This window comes from Mytilus trossulus, chromosome 1 (genome assembly GCF_036588685.1).
Source record: "Mytilus trossulus isolate FHL-02 chromosome 1, PNRI_Mtr1.1.1.hap1, whole genome shotgun sequence".
In the NCBI taxonomy this organism is placed as follows: domain Eukaryota; kingdom Metazoa; phylum Mollusca; class Bivalvia; order Mytilida; family Mytilidae; genus Mytilus; species Mytilus trossulus.
In genome coordinates, this window is record NC_086373.1 from 15,768,341 (window position 1) to 15,787,111 (window position 18,771).

The window sequence follows — 18,771 nt, forward strand, 5'->3', positions numbered from 1 at the left end:
ACTATTAAAAAAAAATATAGCATTAATTTTACATCATGTCACAACATTTGTGCAGAGGTTTAATCCTTCATTAATTTATTGTTTCATTCATTGGATTTTAAAGAGTCTGACAAAATTCTATCTCCTTTAAATTCAGTACTAATCCATGTAATTCTTTGAGAGGCCCAGAGAACATGACAGCTAAGAAGGAAAGAATTTTTAGAAGAAAAAAAAAAGAAAAAAATCATTTACTTTTAGAATCATAATCTAAGTCCAAATCCATAAGTCATTGAAATAAATTGGTAAGAAATACTTCAGTGTTGTTTTTTTTCTTAACAATTCAGCTTGAATCCTTGAAGACGAGATTACAGAGTAGTAGCTGGGAGGTTGACAAAGCAGAGCAGGCCAGGAGTGAAGTAGAGAGGTAGGTGTATGGGTGTTTTATACATTTAAATATTTTCCATTTCACCTTTCAACAATCTTAATTTTGACAAAGTACCAGTCATATATTTTCACAAGTACTGTTTTGAGATTGCATTGGAATTTAAATGGGAATAATCATGGTACTGGTACAAGACCATTATCTTAAGAAACTGTACTTCAGTCCATTAAACACTTGATGTTGACTTGTTTATTGTCTTGTTCAAGTCATTTACACCTTTCAAGTACCTTAACTTCAGAATGTTCTTTAAACAGTTAAGATAAACTTGTTTTAAACAGTTAACTATTGAAGTATATAAAAGTTAAACTGCAGATATATATAGGGAAGAAAATGAAGGCTTGTGTAGTGTTGTAAGTATTCCTTTTAAGAATTTTTATTTTGATTAAAATTTCAATTATTATTCCCCATGTCCTAGCGGAAGGGGCATTTAGTTTTGTTGTCATAAATCCAGTAAAAGTGATTAACATTCAGATATTCAGTTATACTTACTGGTTCCTGAAGTTATATTCTGATACAATTTTCTTTCTTTCTTATTTTCATTTAATTTTTTTCTGTAGGAGGTTACAGTATGAGAAGGAAGAATGGACAAAGCAGTTAGAAAGCAGTCAGAAAGATAACACTCTTCTAAAGGACCAACAACAGACTCTTTTACATAGATTATCTAGTCTAGAATCCAAATTAAACTCGGTAGAAAATGAGGTTAGTATTTTAATAGAAAGGGCTAGAAACAGTATATCCCTACAGTTGTTTAGCTTGAACAGATATAATTTACAACAATCTATAAATCGACAGGTTGAATTAATTCTTTTCTCTGGTAATTCTGTACATTTATTTAGTAAAAAGAAATTAAATTGAAGGATAAAAAATGACAAGTGAAGTATAGACATTTTTACATCATAAAATTGCATTTGCTATGCAATAATCCATGAACTGAAAACAGGTATATCGTTTGAGGATTCTTATTTCTAACAATATACAGCAATAGTTCCTCTGGTTTGTTGAACTGTTCAATCAATGTCTATGAATTTCTATTATGGTATAAACTATGGCAGTTATGCATAAACATATTTACGGTAATTTTTATTTTTTTTATCTTTATCACAGTTACATGTTGTCAATACTTCCCTGTTAGAGAGAACCAACCAGTTACAGCAATGTCAGAAAGACCTGGAATACTATAAATCAGCACAGGATAATTACGACCAGAACTATAAATTAGAAAAGGTATTTCAGAAGATCAAAATATGCAGTCATGATTGATCATGTTTGCCCTCAAATGAACAAAGTTCTATTTGATGTTTTGTTATATTTTCCTTGACAATCAAACTTTTCAGAAATTATTTTTTTCATAATTTACATTAATATTATAAGTATTTCCTGAAATTTCTTAGAAATACCAGGCTTATGATATAATTTGATATGCTTGATTCATGATTTATCTCATTAGTGATAATAGCGTCAAAATAGATGGAAATCCAAATCATAAATAGCATTGAAAACCAAAAAAAAGTCCAAAAGGTTGTGTTGTGTCAAATTTTGTTTAAGTTTTGGAACAAAAAATCAATAGTGCTTTTAACGATGTTGTAAGCGGTCTATGAATATAAAGAAAAGGAAGAAAAATGTTGTCTGTTTTCCAAGTGAACTTTTAGTGTCATCCTAAATAAAATATTTTCACAATGATGATTTATTTCTCATTTATTTATAGGAACTTAACTCTAAGCTCCAGACTAAAGTAGAAAGTCTACAAGAAAAGTAAGTTTTTGTAGTAACGATAGTACTGTTTTGAAGTTACCTGCCATAGGGAAGGATTATCCCTTAGTCTTGTATGAAGTCTAAATTCTTTTGTCAGATTTCCCCCCCTATTCTGAAGTATTAAACGTGTGTGTCCAACCATTTCATTGTTTTATCTCAGTATAGAAAAAGGTTCATCAGTATGCACAATGGAATCTTGAGATTTTTGCTTTTTACATTTAAGTTATAGGCATCAGGATTCCAACAATAAAAATCATACAATCAAAAAGAAAATATGAATCTAAAACTTTATGCCTAAACACTTCTTCAGTAATAGACTTGCTTGTCAGTGTAACTTTGATGGGTTTTTTTATTTGCAGAGTAACAGGTTTCCAACATGAAAATCTGACACTAAAACAGCAGTTAGAATCCCTTCAACATGTACTGAGTGATAGATCAGGAGAAGATGCTCATGAGAAGTTCACTAGCATGCTAGCTTCTCTCAAATCTGAGAATGAAAAGGTGAGTTGCAAACAGACAGTTGAATAGTATTTTTTAGGTAACAATTACCAATTACCTAGTATTCTAATAGCTTGTCTTGATATCCCTTGAATGTGCATACATTTGTCATTATGAGGCTTATGGCAAAATAGAAATTTAATGATTCTAGATTTCAAGTTCTCAGTTGAAAATAAACTATTACAAAGCATAATCTTGAAATGAGATTTATTCTGATGAGAGAAACCTACCAGGGTACCGGGTAATCATGACAATGTAATGAGTAATTCTATTTATATTTTTTGTAACAGTTACTCCAACAATGGTATATTTAAACATAAAAAAAAGAGTTAATTGTGATATTGTAATTTTTTATGCAAAAATTGAATATCTGAGCTACAACTACTCAAAATTGAAAAATACTTTTGTTTTAAAAGAACAAGTTATTTTTATGGGTTAAGTTTATTCACCCCATGCAATATTTATTCTTATGAAATTGCATTAACTATGGACATAAAACTATTTACTGGTTACTTGAGTTTATGTAAGCTGCATTTGGAAAAAGGACCTCGTAAACAATATGTAATAACAGTTAGTTTATCAATGTTAACCAGATTTTCCAGAAGTACCCTGAACTTCAGGTACGTTTTTGTGAAATTTGAAACTTTTTAACTGGTATGGTTTGGTAAATGTAGAATGATTAATAGGTTTTGTAAAATTAAACTGTAGTAATAGTGTAGTGAGGTAGTGTGAAGGATAATTCCCATTGGCCCTTCCTGATCTATTAAAATATGTTTCCTTTCCAACTAAGGCTCGATTAAACATGGAAGAAAGAAACTCAAGTCTCTCTGAACAAGTGACGAGATTAAAGGATGAAAACAGAAGTCTGGAAGGAAGGAGGGGTAACCTCGAACAAGATAATCAGCGACTTAACAGGGAATATACAGATATGTTTAAAAAATTATCTGTAGCTGAAGCCTCCCATGAAGTTAGCAGTAAGGTAACGGATAAGTTGCATGTTTCATAGACATATATTTTGCTATACTGCCTACTTGTACAATGCTAATTTAACTTACAAAAATAAATTAATCTTAGCTTTGACATAAAGCATTGTCGTAATATTTTGAATAGATATTAAAAGATGCACATAGATTTGTAGTATTTTTTCATCAAGTAGATCTTGTTTAAATTTTATTCTAATATTTTACTTGGACCTGCATGTACTGTAATTATTCCTTGGTGGTGTCAAATTTGTAAACATTTACATGTAACTGATAGAGATTATGAAACTTTTGTCTAACTTTTTTAAATGAATTTTGGTTATGTTATTATTTTATTTGAAAAATATGGATCTCATTTCAGGTACTTGATATTGCCTGTATCTTTTTTTTAAGCAGTTTCTATATTAACTACTTTTTGCTTAATATATTATAATTTTAAAAAAGAAAAAAGAAAACTTGTTATAAAGTTTATTTATAAATTAATCAAATATGACCACCAGGGAAAAGTTATAAGGAAATGTTTGATTTAAGGGTTTAATATTTGTCAGTTTTTGATGTAGCTGTTATTAGATGTTTTGCTAACATGCATTTTAATACTTTATATATGTGCACTTAGAGATATTGATAGATTTGCACACAGGATCAATAGCATTTGCTTAATTAGAAAATAGATACTTACACAAAACATGTACTGTTGAACAGGCTAAAGAACATCTAGAGTCAGAAAAACATAAACTTGCCATGGATCTAGAGAGGACTCAACAGAAATATGAGACTGCACAACAAAAATGTCTAGAGTTACAGACCAGGGTCACTGAAGTAACAGAGCATGTCAAGAAGGCTGAGAATGTCCGTGACCAAGCTAGGGCCGAGCTGTTGAACACATCTGTTAATCAAGACGAAGGCAACAAGATCAGAGTCAGTAGACCACATACATTTTCTTGATTATTTATCATGAGTCTGCCGTTTGTATACTTTCAACAGAAAGGAATTGCTTTTGTTATCAATTCTGTGTACATGATGATTTTTTTCATAATATAAGAAAGTAGACCGTATATAGGCTATGCATGCTATCTTAACTTATAAAATGGCTTGTAGTATATTTTAGTGAAAAATAACCTAAATGCTTTACATATAAATAATGTTGGTTTTTTTTTTAAATTATTCAAAATTGTCTTTAGATAATGTCACAAGGTCACAATTGATTTATATGTAACTTGATAAAGGTAAAACTATATATGAAAAAAATAGACATCATTTACACACTGCAGCTATCAACAAATTCACTGAATGCAATATGGAACAAAAATATGATGCTTTGTTGGTATTACCTTGTTTTTATTCCATGATCTTTTAATTCTGCGGAATATGTACATGTTTGTATTTGCATTCTGAAAAACAGAAATGGGAAGTAAAAAGTTTATAATTGCAGCAGGATTTGGAGGGAACTTTACATCATATACAGATAGACAATGCTAGATTAGACGCTGAACTTAAACATGAGAGACAAAGAGTTGAACAGTTACAGAAAGATCTACAAGACTCACAGAAGGTAGAAGCATGTCACAAATTTCAATATATTTTGATAGTTGAATTAAGAATATAATTTGCATAGAAATAGTTTAGACTGACCAAGTGGTTGACAGATGAATAAATGTAATCTCAAATTTCAAGAAAACATTCATATATGGGTAAAAGTTTGTTCATTCAAAGAAAATATTTGTAGAAATAATATTCGATGTCATTTGTATTTTCAGGTGCGAAATAGTCTGGAATCCCTCTGTTCAAATCTGAAATCAGCAAATAATATGTTAGAAGATAAGAGGGAGGTAAGTGTTGAGCCGTGTCCATGTGTTAAAACTATTGTTAAAAGTATGTCTACAACAGTTCACAAATAAAATAAGAGGTCACTTATAAGCCCCAAGTATTGTGTATTCAAAGAAAAATTGATGAATATTACAGAAAAGGCCTTCTGTAATGTTATAGTTCTGAAGAAAAGAATTGAATGTGTTCCAACAATATTACTAAAGTTCCTGACAAGAAAATTTGCATTTTATTTAATAACAGACAAGAATGCAAATATATGAGACTAAGAATAGAATCTTGGTTCAATTTTCTACCTCATTAAACCTGTGTGGGACATGTCATTGAGATTTATATCAATGAATATAAAACCGTGATGTCTACAATTTTTTCATTTATTAACTTGGTTACAAGCGTTTGATTTGTCAAACTATACAAGATCATGATATTGTCCATTAAACATAAAAGTATGATTTTTAAAGACACTCTTGAAGGAACCATAGTTCAATAGACTAGAATTATAAATGATATATACCATTTTTTTGGCATATTTCAAAGTGTTTGTATGCAATTGTAAGATTTTTTTTGACACATGACACACAATTTTATACTATGTAAAATCAATTACTCTGTAACACATATATTGATGTAGTAATTTATAAACATGTGTTTTTGATATATTCACAATGCTTCAACCTTTACTGTATATTTGTATAATTAAATGTGTTTTCTGTAAACTACAACCTAAAACTAAAAGGGATATGTAAAGCAGTTATTTTTTTAATTGTTAATTCTGTCACCTGCTGTGTTGATCCTATGCATGACGTCAGAGAACTTTTTTTCTAAAAATGGTATTCTTTATTTTATGAAGCTGTTATGTGTTCCTAATAATAAATCCTGACTAAATATGCCTGTATATATTTATGAATCGTTACATCAGTAAAGGTTGATAATTGTTGTAAATAACACATAAAGAGAGATAACACTATGATTTCAGCATGTTCAGTCAGATAATAGCATGGACGTAAGTGGGAGCATTTATTTTGTAGCTTGTAGTACTTTCATTGGGTAGCTGGTTTATACTTGCTTATTATTAGCTAGAACTAAATGCATGCTTTGTTTCTCCTATAGTGCTAATGGCATGGGTCTATGATTTATCCTTATTCCAACTACTATATGAGCTTATCTGAATTATTTTAACTTACAAGTACCTCTCTCTTAAGCATGACTTCCAGTCCTTTAGTGTAGTTATTTCTTAATACTGTTTAATTTATTCTGAAAGCCTCACCTCTCAAATATTGTTGTCTTTATCCTAATAGATTTTCCATTTCCAAATACCAAAATAGGCAAAATCATTAATTTAATGTCGTAAAGTTTTAAAAATATTCCCACAATTCCAGTGATTGACCTTGTTTTCATTAGAAGTTTGGACGAAAAATTCTGTATAACCTTAAAGAATTTTATTCTTAAAAGAAACCTATTTGTCTTTTAAAATGAAGAAATTTATTATTACTCTTGAGTTTTGATATTTTTTGCTTTCTTTATACAAATTAGTTTGAATTTGGTTAAAACTTCACAAATATTGTTTTATTCAACAAATCTTTTGCTAGGGGATGTGGAGACCATTCCTGCATACAAAATTCGCTATATTATGTATTTTCTTTTGCTGCATGTCAACATTAAGTAGAAATAGTAGATTAGCTTGATTTCTGCCATATAACTCTTGCATGCTGCAGTGTGTATACTATCAATACTATCTTTGAGCAATCTTTCCTATGGCTTGTTTATATAGGATGAGGTATCCACTCGTGTACTGTTAACACAGGAAGCAGAAGAAAACAAGGAACTCTGGGAAAAAGAGGTTATATCACGTTCTAAACTTGGTCTCAGGGTGAGTCTAATATCTTCTTCACTTTGCTTCATTTCTTGTGCTTTTTTTACATTTATTAGTAATTGGTAGTGGTAGTTACACATTTCAAACATAAATTACGTTATTAACTAAATGAAGATTTTTAAAAACTATGTTTTATTTCATGAATTTCACTGTTTTATTTTTGATACATAAATATTCAGACTATAATGTTGGATTAAATAAATTATTAGAACAGCTACATACATTCTAAATGTAAAAGTATTAATCAAAATGTCAGCCAGTTACGATCTCTACACATTTGATAAATTAGATAAGGCCACTCCAATTTAATTTTGTGTTCTTTGGACTGACTTGTTCCTGAAATTTTAAGACAAATCAAATTTATTCCTGGAGTTTCAAATATATTATTAGGCATGCAGATTTTAGGCCGCTTATTAATTAGTTGTAACTTCATATAGAATAGACAATGATATCATTTCCTTAAGATTTATTTTGACCAAAAAAGTCCAAAGAACAACATATAGTTAGTTAGATGTGGCTTTTTTGAAAAGAAATATGTTGAAATCAATCAAAATATGAAAAATAATAGTCTTGCTCCTAAAGTCTGATGAAGACATTCAGTGAATAATTGAGGATTTCTTGGTAGAATATGTGATTGTATGATGTGTTGTAGGTCTCACAGTATGAGAAGCAAAGACAAGAAGCATTGTCACATTTAGAAGAGGTAAGCTGTTAACAAAATTATTCTTAATAGACAAAATGTTTCAAAATACTGTAAATTTAGAAATTATTGCTTGCATTTATTACTGCGATTTTGTCAATTTCAACTTAAATGCTATTTTAATTTTTACGATTTTGGGAAAAGTCATGATTTATTCATTTAAAATATTACAAAATGCGAGTTTTAATTATTGCGTTTACAACTCTGTCGCATTATTTGCAATAATAAAAACCTCGCAATAATTCTGAATTTACAGTACCCTCTATGTAATGTTATTCCTGAAATGTGTAATGTTCTAACTAGTCAAAAATGTAATGGTCAAATTTTGAATTCTTGAACAGTGTCAGATTCATATATATAATATATATATAAGTCAGAAATTAAACAGTGTTAGAATTAAATTTTTATGCTGACAAATTTTTGTCACTTTACAGGATTTACACTTACACAAAACACCAATCATTTAGCCTCATGTCTGGTGCTCTTTACCACTTGACCACATCCACTGTAAAAAATATAACTTCAATAGTGGTAGTTTTACCTTGTAACAGAAGGAAAATCTAGAGAGTCATAAGACATATGTTTTAAATGTGTGTAGGTGTAATTTGGTTTTATTTTATTATTTGTAGGAAAGACGAAAGGCAAGAAAAGCTACAGAAAAAGTAAAAGTTGCTGAAACCAAGCTGGAAGTAGAACAGGAAAAGTATGTTTAAGTAGCTACAAACATGGCCCATATTTGTGAAGATTTAAATGATAAAATGTTTAATATTATGTAATTAGAAATTTGTATGTATGCTTAAATGACCTTATATTTTCCTGAAATTCTTCAAGTATGTAATATTTGTTTACAATCAATTGTAGGAATATAGAACTTCAGAAAGAGTTGGCTACTATGAAAGGTTACTTGAAGATGGCTAAGAGGAAACTGAAAGTAAGTACAAAGATATGGCTGTGATTGAATGAGGTGAATGGTAGATGCACTACAGGGCAATGATATATTGGCTATGGTGTTTTATCCTTACTTATGGTGGTATGTGTACATCAGTTATGTTGCACTGTGATATGTTTAGAACTATTTTGTATAGCAATCATATGAATAATCCTTTACCTATGACTGAAATGTGTTAGTCCATCAGTTTCATTACAGATTGAATGCAGATGAATGTCAGGCAAGGACCTGGTCTCTCTGTTTTATGCTAGAAAGTACCTGCTAATGTGACTTTTACAGATGTTATGATTTTTTGGCATCTTAAAATATACTTAATTAAGTTTTTTACATAGAAAGGAACTCTCTATGCAAAAGAATTACCTGAGAATTGATAATTAATAGAAATTGGAATTGTTTTGAACTTTCGTTGCTGAGGTCTGGCTAACTTCATGATTTTGTACTAAAGAGTAAATATTCACAAATAAAATTTAAATTGTAGGACCCAGAAAGTGTAGGTATTCGAGTGCACCTTTTAATTGCTAAAATAACTGATAATATTGTAGAGTTTAGCTGATGTAGTGATAATTTACACTTAAAGATTATTTATATTGCACACAGATTTAGCAGGGCTGACAGGAATGTTCTCAATACAAAGTTGTGGTTTCCCATCAAAAAGTTCCTCGTTATAGAGCCATATATAGCCAAAAAAAAATCTTTTTTCAGTGGTGAAATATAAATTTGTTCGTGAAATCCTACCAAACTTCCACGTCCCTATAAATTAAGTCATTCAAATCAATTTATTAGAGCTTGAAATGTAAAGATATTCAGTTAATGTTAATTCATTTGATTATAAATTAAGGAAGATTTGGTTAAACATCAGTGAGAAGAAAAAAACAAAATAGACACCCAAGAAAAAACTACAAAATATTCTAAAATCTTTCCATGTCTCTAATCCTAAAGCTTAGAATATAGGGATATATTTTATTTTCCTTTCCTGATTTAACATCTGCAGGACAATCATCATACCAAATCACTTCAAAGAACTTCCTGTCATCCCATTTACTAGCAGATTTGTAGTTTTTAATCTTTTTATTTTTTTATCTTGCAGTTACAGTGACTTTACATCTCATAACATTTGTTTAATAACAAAAATAAGGTCTTCAAAAGACATTAAATACTTTTTTAATGTTTTTCTATCTGCAGTGTAATAAATATTATTTGTTGCAGATTTTTTAAATGCATTAAACAATTATCTTTATAAATACTAATGAAACCTCATTTTCTATAGAACTTTTATACAAAGTGTGATACTATGAATATAGACACTACATACAGATAATACTGAACAAGAAATTGCCTTACTGTAGCTATAGTACATTTTACATTTTTATATTCATATAATCGGTCACATTGATATACTGTAAATTCAGAAACAATTGTGTGCATTTTTATTATGATTAGACAAAAATGTGATTTTGCGTTTTTTCGAAAAATCCTTTTCAGTTCACATAAAAAATTTCATAATTCAAGTTTGAATGATTGCGATTTTAACCCTGTCGCATTTTTCACAATAATAAAAGCGTCCCAAAAATTTCTGAATTTACAGTAATAAAAAAAACAACATTTATGATAGGGCTCTATCTAGATCAATAAACTTTACACAGTTCTTGATGGACAAAATTAGTGCTTGAACACTAAATCCAGTATTTTTGATTGTTTGAGTCTGGGTGTCAAAATTTTTATAACTTGGTCTTTCCAGCACAATTTTTCATACTCAGACTCAGAAATACACCAATCAAAATACTGTATTTGGTGTTTGGAGCACAAATTTTGTACTCCCAAATCCTGAGTTAATTTATATGACCAAGAGCACAGGCCTTGCAGACATAAAACGTTGGAGCACAATTATCTTACTGGGACGCCCCTGTTAATCTAGCAAATAATTGATTTGGTGTTTGAAGCACAAGTTTTGTACTCCCAAGTATTTAGAAAAGTTTAACGACCAAAGGCCCTGAAGTCACACAGTTAAAGTATCAATTTACATATTATTAAAGAAGTCAAAATGTGCCTTAGAAACTAATAAAGAGTAATTAACTGCACACTTTTGTAAGGGTCATAAAAAAGATGTAACTTTAGCTAACTATATTACTTTTGTTTTTTACCTATAACCTGTACCCTTAATACTAAACAAAAAGTGCAAAAACATTTATGCAATAGAGTTGCTTCCCTTTGCCTCACTGTTTCTTGTGTGAATTGCACAACTGTCTTAACATGCTATAAATCTAACATTGCACAGGTTCTGGACTCGAGTGATTCACGTGTGAACACCATCACCACAGAGTTTGACAAGGAAAGATTAACCATGGAAGGCACTCTCTCAGAGGCTAGACAACAGGTAGAATTATTTTATGTTATTTCCCATATGATGGACAACCGGAAAACTTTTGGATTTTCAGGTTATATATGCTTGACTATATTCTTGTTGTTTCATAGATTGTTTCAGAATAACTGTAAGGATGATAAAAAAACTTTAAAAATATTTGGAATATTCCAAAGGAACCAATCATGGATAATATAGGTTAAATTTTTAGATTTTAAAAAAATGTCGGCATTTCTTAAATAATAAAAGGTTTTAATGGCTAAAGATCCTACCAAGAATGTGATGGTATAAAATTATTTAAAATTTCTGGCATTATTTACAATACTTTATTGTAATAAAGGGGGGAAACATGCGGCTCATTTGTTGTTCAATATATATATTGTTATTTCCAATATTGTGTTTCATCTCCCCCAATATTTGTTGTGGTATAGATTGCCAGCTTACAGCAAACCGTGGAAAGTGAAGTGGACGAAAAAGAAAAATTACATTCCAAAAACGTACAACTTCAGACAAAAATTGCTTCTCTGAAACACTTGGAGAAAAATGTTGACAAATTGGAAAAGAGTAAATATAGATTGGAGGAAGACTACAAAATGTACAAGGTATCATGGGATCGTTGCCACTGAGCATGCTCACAGGAATGACTGAATTGCAAGAATTTATTGCATGTGTTCATCATTTTTTTTCAAACTTTTTATTTTTATTTTTTAATTGTATGTTGTTGGTGAAGGTCAGGCCTGCATGACATTTTCAGAATGTTTATGTTGTTATCCAAACACTCTTAAATTGATGTTAATGTCCTGCCTTGAATAATTATGTATGAACTGCATGAATCTAGCAGGGTGGATGCATTTCAGTATTCTGTTCATGTTGTAGTTGTGGTTTTTGGTTATAAGTAAAATTGCATGCAGGTTTCAAATAATTTGTGTATTGTAAGCATCATGAGTAACCTGATTGAAAATTCAGATGTCCTGATTTACAAAAAATGGCAGCACTATGATATCACAACTGTTTTACAGTGATTTGAATATGTGTTTGTTGTATGACTTGATCAGCTTTTTATCACAAATCACATACATCTGTTCTAAAAGACATTGATTTTTTTTCATTCAGTAATGCCGGTTTCTCAAAAACTATACATGATTTTTGTCTGCCTATAAGTTATAACTTTGCATGTGCTTCTTGAACTGTTAATTAGATATGTTTTATATATTCTAGTTCTATGTTTGGAACTTCAGTCATTTGAAAAAAATATATTTAACTCGTAACATCTAACAGTCATTTTTATAGATTTTTCTAATTATGTTTTTTGTTTTTTCATGAAAAAGGTTTTGATCTTGTCTATTTTTTTCAGTATTTCTGATGGTTCATATTTGCAGAGGGCTTCAATAAAACAGATTTTTTTTTTTTTAAATTCATGTAATTCTGGGAAAGAGAATTATCATATTTTGTTGTACTGAATTTTAAGCATTGCCATTAGATCATTATTAATATATTTTTTCCTTTATCTAAGCAGGCCAAGATGGAGAATGGTTATGTCAACAAAGATGAGCTTAATCAAAAGGAAAAGGAACTAGAGGCCCACTATAGGCTACAATTAAACAGGAAGTTAGATGAGATTAATAATTACCTGGAACAACAGGCACGTGCTAGGGAAAGGCTTGATAACTCCAGGGATGAAACAGAATATAAAATTAAAGATGCCAGGAGAAAACTGGAGGTATGAACACTGTTTTGTTTTTCTTAGTCAAAAAGTTGAATATAATAGAGTATTACTTGTAGTGTGTAAAAGCAAAGCATTGTACTTGATCAATCAAATTACTAATACTTTCCTTGCAATTAAAGACCTATTCCACATTGTTTAATACTACAAACTTGACATTTATATTTTTGTTCCTATTCACAGGATGAAAACACATCTTTAAAAATACAAAATGAGCAGATCAAAGCACAAAAGGACAGTAAGGAAATGGAAGCCAAACGTTTCCGTGACCTGTATGATAGTGAAATGCAGTGGAGGATGAGACTGAGTGAACAGTTAGTACGGACTACAGACAAGGCTTATGGGTACAAATCAAAGTTAGTGTAAGTGCCACTGGGTCTAGCTTCAATTAGCTTCTCTTGGTGGCTTTTCTCTTTCTATTTCCCAATAGTTACTTTAGGTGTCAGACCACCATTTTACCAACACTTTTTTTTTAAATTTTTTTTTTTATTGCTTTTTCGTATTATTGTTTACCTGAACTAGCAGATGAAACTCTTACTGATTGAGAAATATGCTTTGATAATTTTGTGCTCAAATTTACTTGTGCTTGCATCACAATTTTTAGTGTAGATTTGCTCAATAGCATTCTAATAAAAAAAAATTGTAACCCAATATGCTTTTTATACGACCCCAATAAAAATTTCGTCCGAAGACACTTTGGTTTCCGGATAAACACTTTAATTTAAGTGAATAGATCTTAATGATTTTTTTTTTCAGAAGGTTCAATACCACAAAAGGAATGTTGGGATTGATTTTGGGGATGATGGTCCAAACCGTTAAGAATTAGGGGCCCAATGGTCCCAACCGTTTAGGAATTAGGGGCCCAAAACAAGCATTTTACATAACTTGTTTACAAGTATTTCAATTGCACTGAAATTGTACCGCAATGTTTAAAATCACAAGTAGAAGGTTTGGATTCATTTAAGGGGTTATGGGGCCAAAGTTCAGGAATTAAGGGCCAAAAAGGGGCCAAAACAAGCATTTTTCTATTTTCCAGACAATAACATGTGTGTAATTGCATTTATCTCTCTGAAATTGTACCACAATGTACCATATAACAAAGGGAAGGCTCATTTTATTTTTAAGGGATTTTTTAATTTTTAACATTTCAAAATTTTGAATTTTGAAACGTTTCAAGAAAAAATATTCAATTGCACAGTATTAAAAATAGATGTGTTAGATTTTTGACCACATTAATTTTGTGGCAAAAACCTATATAATGTCAAAAATTTGATCACAATCAAAATTCAGACCGTATCAAGCTTGTATATTGTGACCAAATTTGCCCCAACTGTTCAGGGTTCGACCGCTGGGGTCGTATAAAGGTTTGCCCTGCGGAGCACCTGGTTTAAGAAGTAAGAAACTTCCCACACACATCTCAGCAAGACTTTTTAAAAGCATTGGTTTAGAATAAGCAAGTAAAAAGTTGATACATGTATATAAAGAATATACCGGTACACAGTTTTCATGAAAGTAAACATAAGGTTAAATGTATAGAGAATATGAATTTTCAAAAAAATTTTTTAATATATAGGGATTTTGAATTGGTAGTCTGACACCTATAGCTTTTCAGCTTTAAAGCAATTTATGTGCAATACTATATCATGATATAAATACCCATTTATAACTTTTTCCTGAAATAACCATGTAACAAATCAAATCTTGTTTCTTTCATAATACAAACAAATATGTAGAATGGAATTAAAGGGATTTTGGGGGGGGGGGGGGGGGGGGGCAAAATTTGAGACAGATTTACAACTTGTTTGAAAATTTGATAATAGTAGTATTGTCTGTCCAGATTGAAAGACAAGAATGATTATTTGGTGATGGCAAAATATCTGCCTTTTAACCTTTTGGTGTTTGTTTTTAATCACATTTTAGAAGTTTTTTCACTGATTGTGTTTATGAAAATAGTTGTTGATTTTTCATTGTCAAACATGAAACAAGATTTGAATTGACCTGTATAATTAGTATATGATTTATGTAGACATTGTATCTGATATACAAAATGTACATTGCAAAGCCTTCAACCTATACCAAAGTATTAATCACATAGTTATATCAATCTTTTCACACTTTTTTCATTCTCCTCTTTATAGTAGAGGGATCTATTGGAATACCTTAGCCTTTGTCTGTGTGGCTTTTATTTTATGTTTATGTTCATTTTCAGTTCTCAGGTAATATATAAGTAAACTTCAGAATAAGGTATTGTTATAATGAGCAACAAAAAATGTTATTACCGGTATTTATATAAAGAATATCGGGTTTTATACACACTTGTGTCGTTAAATATCAGCCATGCCACAGTGTGAACCCTTCTGGTGAGTGAGCACGGCAAAGAGGTAAAAAGCTTCACATTGTTCAGAGCAGCTGACATTTTAAAATATCTATACGAGGAAAACCTAATTATCTGTTTATCTTTTTATTACTGGTCTTTACCCCCTCCCTATAACAAACTCCTGCTTTAAATTGCGTTACGAGAACTTAAACGAAAAATTCAGCTATTTTTATGTTTATAAAGGGGTATAACTCAAGAATGGTAAAGTGACACCACCCAATTTTGAACTTGATCTGTGTTTTGTGGTAATAAGCATTGTGTTTAAGTTTTATAACATTTTGTTGAGGCAAACAATAAAAAGAGAGAAAATAAATAATTTGGGGATGTACAGATAGATAGGGTGGACAAGTGCAGCATTTTTAATGCCCCCTACACTATGGCAGGGGCTTTCAAATTGGAAAAATGTGGAAAGCAAACATTTATCAATGATTAAGAACCCAAAATGATTTATTCTAGCATTTATATTTATCTTGCAGTGCTGAGAGACAGAGAGGACGAATTCAGAACAATTTATCATTTTCTACACCAGTTAATGGTAATGCAATGGACTATAGCAGATTGAGTATGAATGGTGACGACATTCTCAGTAACAGACTGAGGGTGGAATTAGATCGGAGCATAGCCAAACATTTAGAAGCAGGTAAGTGTCATCACTGTTCAATAAGGCTTGTCCTCTACTTTTAAAAGTACAAGAGCTACTGTTGTTATGAATTTAATTCAACATCACAAAATCCTGAAGTCTTGACTGTGTATTTGAATTGAAGGAACAATTTATCAGAGAAAACAAAATAGAAATGGTTATTGACGGGTGTAATCAATTTAATGTCATAAAAAAAAAGAAGATGTTGTATGATTGCTTATGAAACAACTCTCCAAGAGACCAAATGACACAGAAATGAACAATTATAGGTCATTATTTGATCTTCAACAATGAGCAAATCCCATACCGCAAAGTTTCAGCTATAAAAGGCCATGAAATGACAAATGTAAAACAATTCAAACTAGACAACTAACAGCCTAATTTATGTACAAAAATAAACAAAAAGCAAATATGTAACACATAAACAAAGAAAGCCACTGAATTACAGGCTCCTGACTTGAAACAGGCACATATATACATAATGTCACGACGTTAAACATGTTAGCGGGATCCAAACCATCCCCTAACCTGAAACAGTGGTGGAACAGAGCAACAGAAGAACAAGCTATAAAAAATCAGTTGTAAAAAACTCATCAGATGGATACAAATATAAAAACATCTGACAAAAACACTGTGTGCATGGCTGGTACTTGTATATCCCAACAACAAAAAGATACTGAAATTAAACTTTTAGTCCTACTTCTACATTATGTAACCCTTGTCAAAATTGCCAAAAAGAATTAAAGAATATTTTTATGCCCCGCCTACCATAGTAGTAGGGGCATTATGTTTTCTGGTCTGTGCCTCCGTTCTTTCGTCCGTCCATTCGTCAGTTCGTTCGTCTGTCCGTTCGTTCGTCCTATGTCAGGTTAAAGTTTTTGGTCGAGGTAGTTTATCATGAAGTGATAGTTGCATCCATTTGTAACTTTACATACATAGTCATTATGATTGGGAATTTCTAAAAAGTACTACAAAATTAGGTTTAGGTTCACATTTCATGGTTCATTGAACATGAAAATGAGATTGTGTGAAACAGCTCTTTGTCAGGTTAAAGTTTTTGGTCGAGGTAGTTTATCATGAAGTTATAGTTGCATCCATTTGTAACTTTACATACATAGTCATTATGATTGGGAATTTCTAAAAAGTACTACAAATTTAGGTTTAGGTTCACATTTCATGGTTCATTGAACATGAAAATGAGATTGTGTGAAACAGCTCTTTTTCAGGTTAAAGTTTTTGGTCGAGGTAGTTTATCATGAAGTTATAGTTGCATCCATTTGTAACTTTACATACATAGTCATTATGATTGGTAATTTCTAAAAAGTACTACAAATTTAGGTTTAGGTTCACATTTCATGGTTCATTGAACATGAAAATGAGATTGTGTGAAACAGCTCTTTTTCAGGTTAAAGTTTTTGGTCGAGGTAGTTTATCATGAAGTTGAAGTCCAATCAACTTGAAACTTAGTACACATGTTTCTTATGATATGATCTTTCTAATTTTATAGCCAAATTAAACTTTTGACCCCAATTTCACGGTCCACTGAACATAGAAAATGAAAGTGCATGTTTCAGGTTAAAGTTTTTGGTCAAGGTATTTTTTGATGAAGTTGAAGTCAAATCAACTTGAAACTTAGTACACATGTTCCCTATGGTATTATCTTTCTAATTTTAATGCCTAAATATATTTTTATCCAATTTCACGGTCCATTGAACATGGAAAATGATAGTGCGAGTGGGGCATCCGTGTACTTTGGACACATTCTTGTTTTTAATTGTTTCAAGTCTAATTCTACCTGCTGTGCTTTTAAAAAAAAAAAAAAATAGTTAAGTGGTGTAGTTAATCATTCAGTGAAAAACACTAGTACCGGCAACTTACATTTATATATTTATTTCTTTTGTAGCTCCCCATGACAACATACAGCCTGCGATACGAACTCACGACGACAGTATCATGAACTCTTCGTTTGCCAAATCTAGTGCAGAATACTTAGAACTGTTAAAACGTAAATACTGTGTATAGCAGTGCCATATATGGTAGAATCTTTATAACATGTGTTCTATTGACCGTCCAGCCAATGATATTATTGTGATACTCTGTTAAAGATTAATACTGATCGAAATCTGTGTATGATTGCACAGGGGGGTTAGTAAGGGAATTTATAGTCATTACAGGTTTTAGTTTTCAAATTTTATGGAAAAACTGCCAAACATTTAGTTTTGTTTTAGTGTAAAATCAGTTGATGATGCAGTTAGTTTTTCATGTTATTTGTTTTCATTTTAATATATACATCTAAAACTTTATCATTGTTTTATGATCACATTTTTATAATAAGATTATGCAAATTGCAATAGTCATATATAGAATAATTATGCAGTAATCAATATGCACAATGACTTCCATATTTATGTGATAATTTGACTGTTTTACTCTTTTAGTTCAAAGTTTAAAGTGAATGTCAATTATTGTCCAGTCAATTTTGATTATTTTATGGTTTATAAGAACTTTATTAATTTTCAAGTGCTAATCTATGTGTGATTCAGATAATGTTCAACTCTTAAAAGAAATATCAAGTATATACTCCCAGTAGTTGTTGTATTCATAACCAGTGTTTCTTTATATATACACGTAGAAAACTGTAATAGATCACCTTTAGATAATCCGTTATCTCCCTT

The 18,771-nt window shown here is 30.6% G+C and overlaps 1 protein-coding gene across 18 annotated transcripts in view; it reads left to right on the plus strand.

The window, feature by feature from the left end:
* The window catches only part of LOC134716418 (ankyrin repeat domain-containing protein 26-like), a 69,298-nt gene extending 51,086 nt beyond the window's left edge, over positions 1-18,212 (plus strand). For 7 of the 18 annotated variants that reach the window (XM_063579417.1, XM_063579532.1, XM_063579445.1 and 4 more), the window contains 20 exons: positions 324-403; positions 979-1,120; positions 1,526-1,645; positions 2,127-2,173; positions 2,533-2,674; positions 3,462-3,650; positions 4,354-4,569; positions 5,084-5,203; positions 5,409-5,480; positions 6,452-6,478; positions 7,247-7,345; positions 8,001-8,051; positions 8,678-8,751; positions 8,910-8,979; positions 11,273-11,371; positions 11,788-11,958; positions 12,873-13,076; positions 13,263-13,441; positions 15,933-16,096; positions 18,000-18,212. In XM_063579417.1, coding sequence (XP_063435487.1) covers positions 324-403; positions 979-1,120; positions 1,526-1,645; positions 2,127-2,173; positions 2,533-2,674; positions 3,462-3,650; positions 4,354-4,569; positions 5,084-5,203; positions 5,409-5,480; positions 6,452-6,478; positions 7,247-7,345; positions 8,001-8,051; positions 8,678-8,751; positions 8,910-8,979; positions 11,273-11,371; positions 11,788-11,958; positions 12,873-13,076; positions 13,263-13,441; positions 15,933-16,096; positions 18,000-18,118 — 2,385 coding nt within the window. In that variant the 3' untranslated portion in view covers positions 18,119-18,212. Of the gene's footprint in view, positions 1-323; positions 404-978; positions 1,121-1,525; positions 1,646-2,126; positions 2,174-2,532; positions 2,675-3,461; positions 3,651-4,353; positions 4,570-5,083; positions 5,204-5,408; positions 5,481-6,451; positions 6,479-7,246; positions 7,346-8,000; positions 8,052-8,677; positions 8,752-8,909; positions 8,980-11,272; positions 11,372-11,787; positions 11,959-12,869; positions 13,077-13,262; positions 13,442-15,932; positions 16,097-17,999 lie in introns of all 18 variants that reach the window. The other 11 variants (XM_063579430.1, XM_063579425.1, XM_063579493.1 and 8 more) reach the window with 11 other exon arrangements.
* The last annotated feature ends 559 nt before the right edge of the window (positions 18,213-18,771 follow it).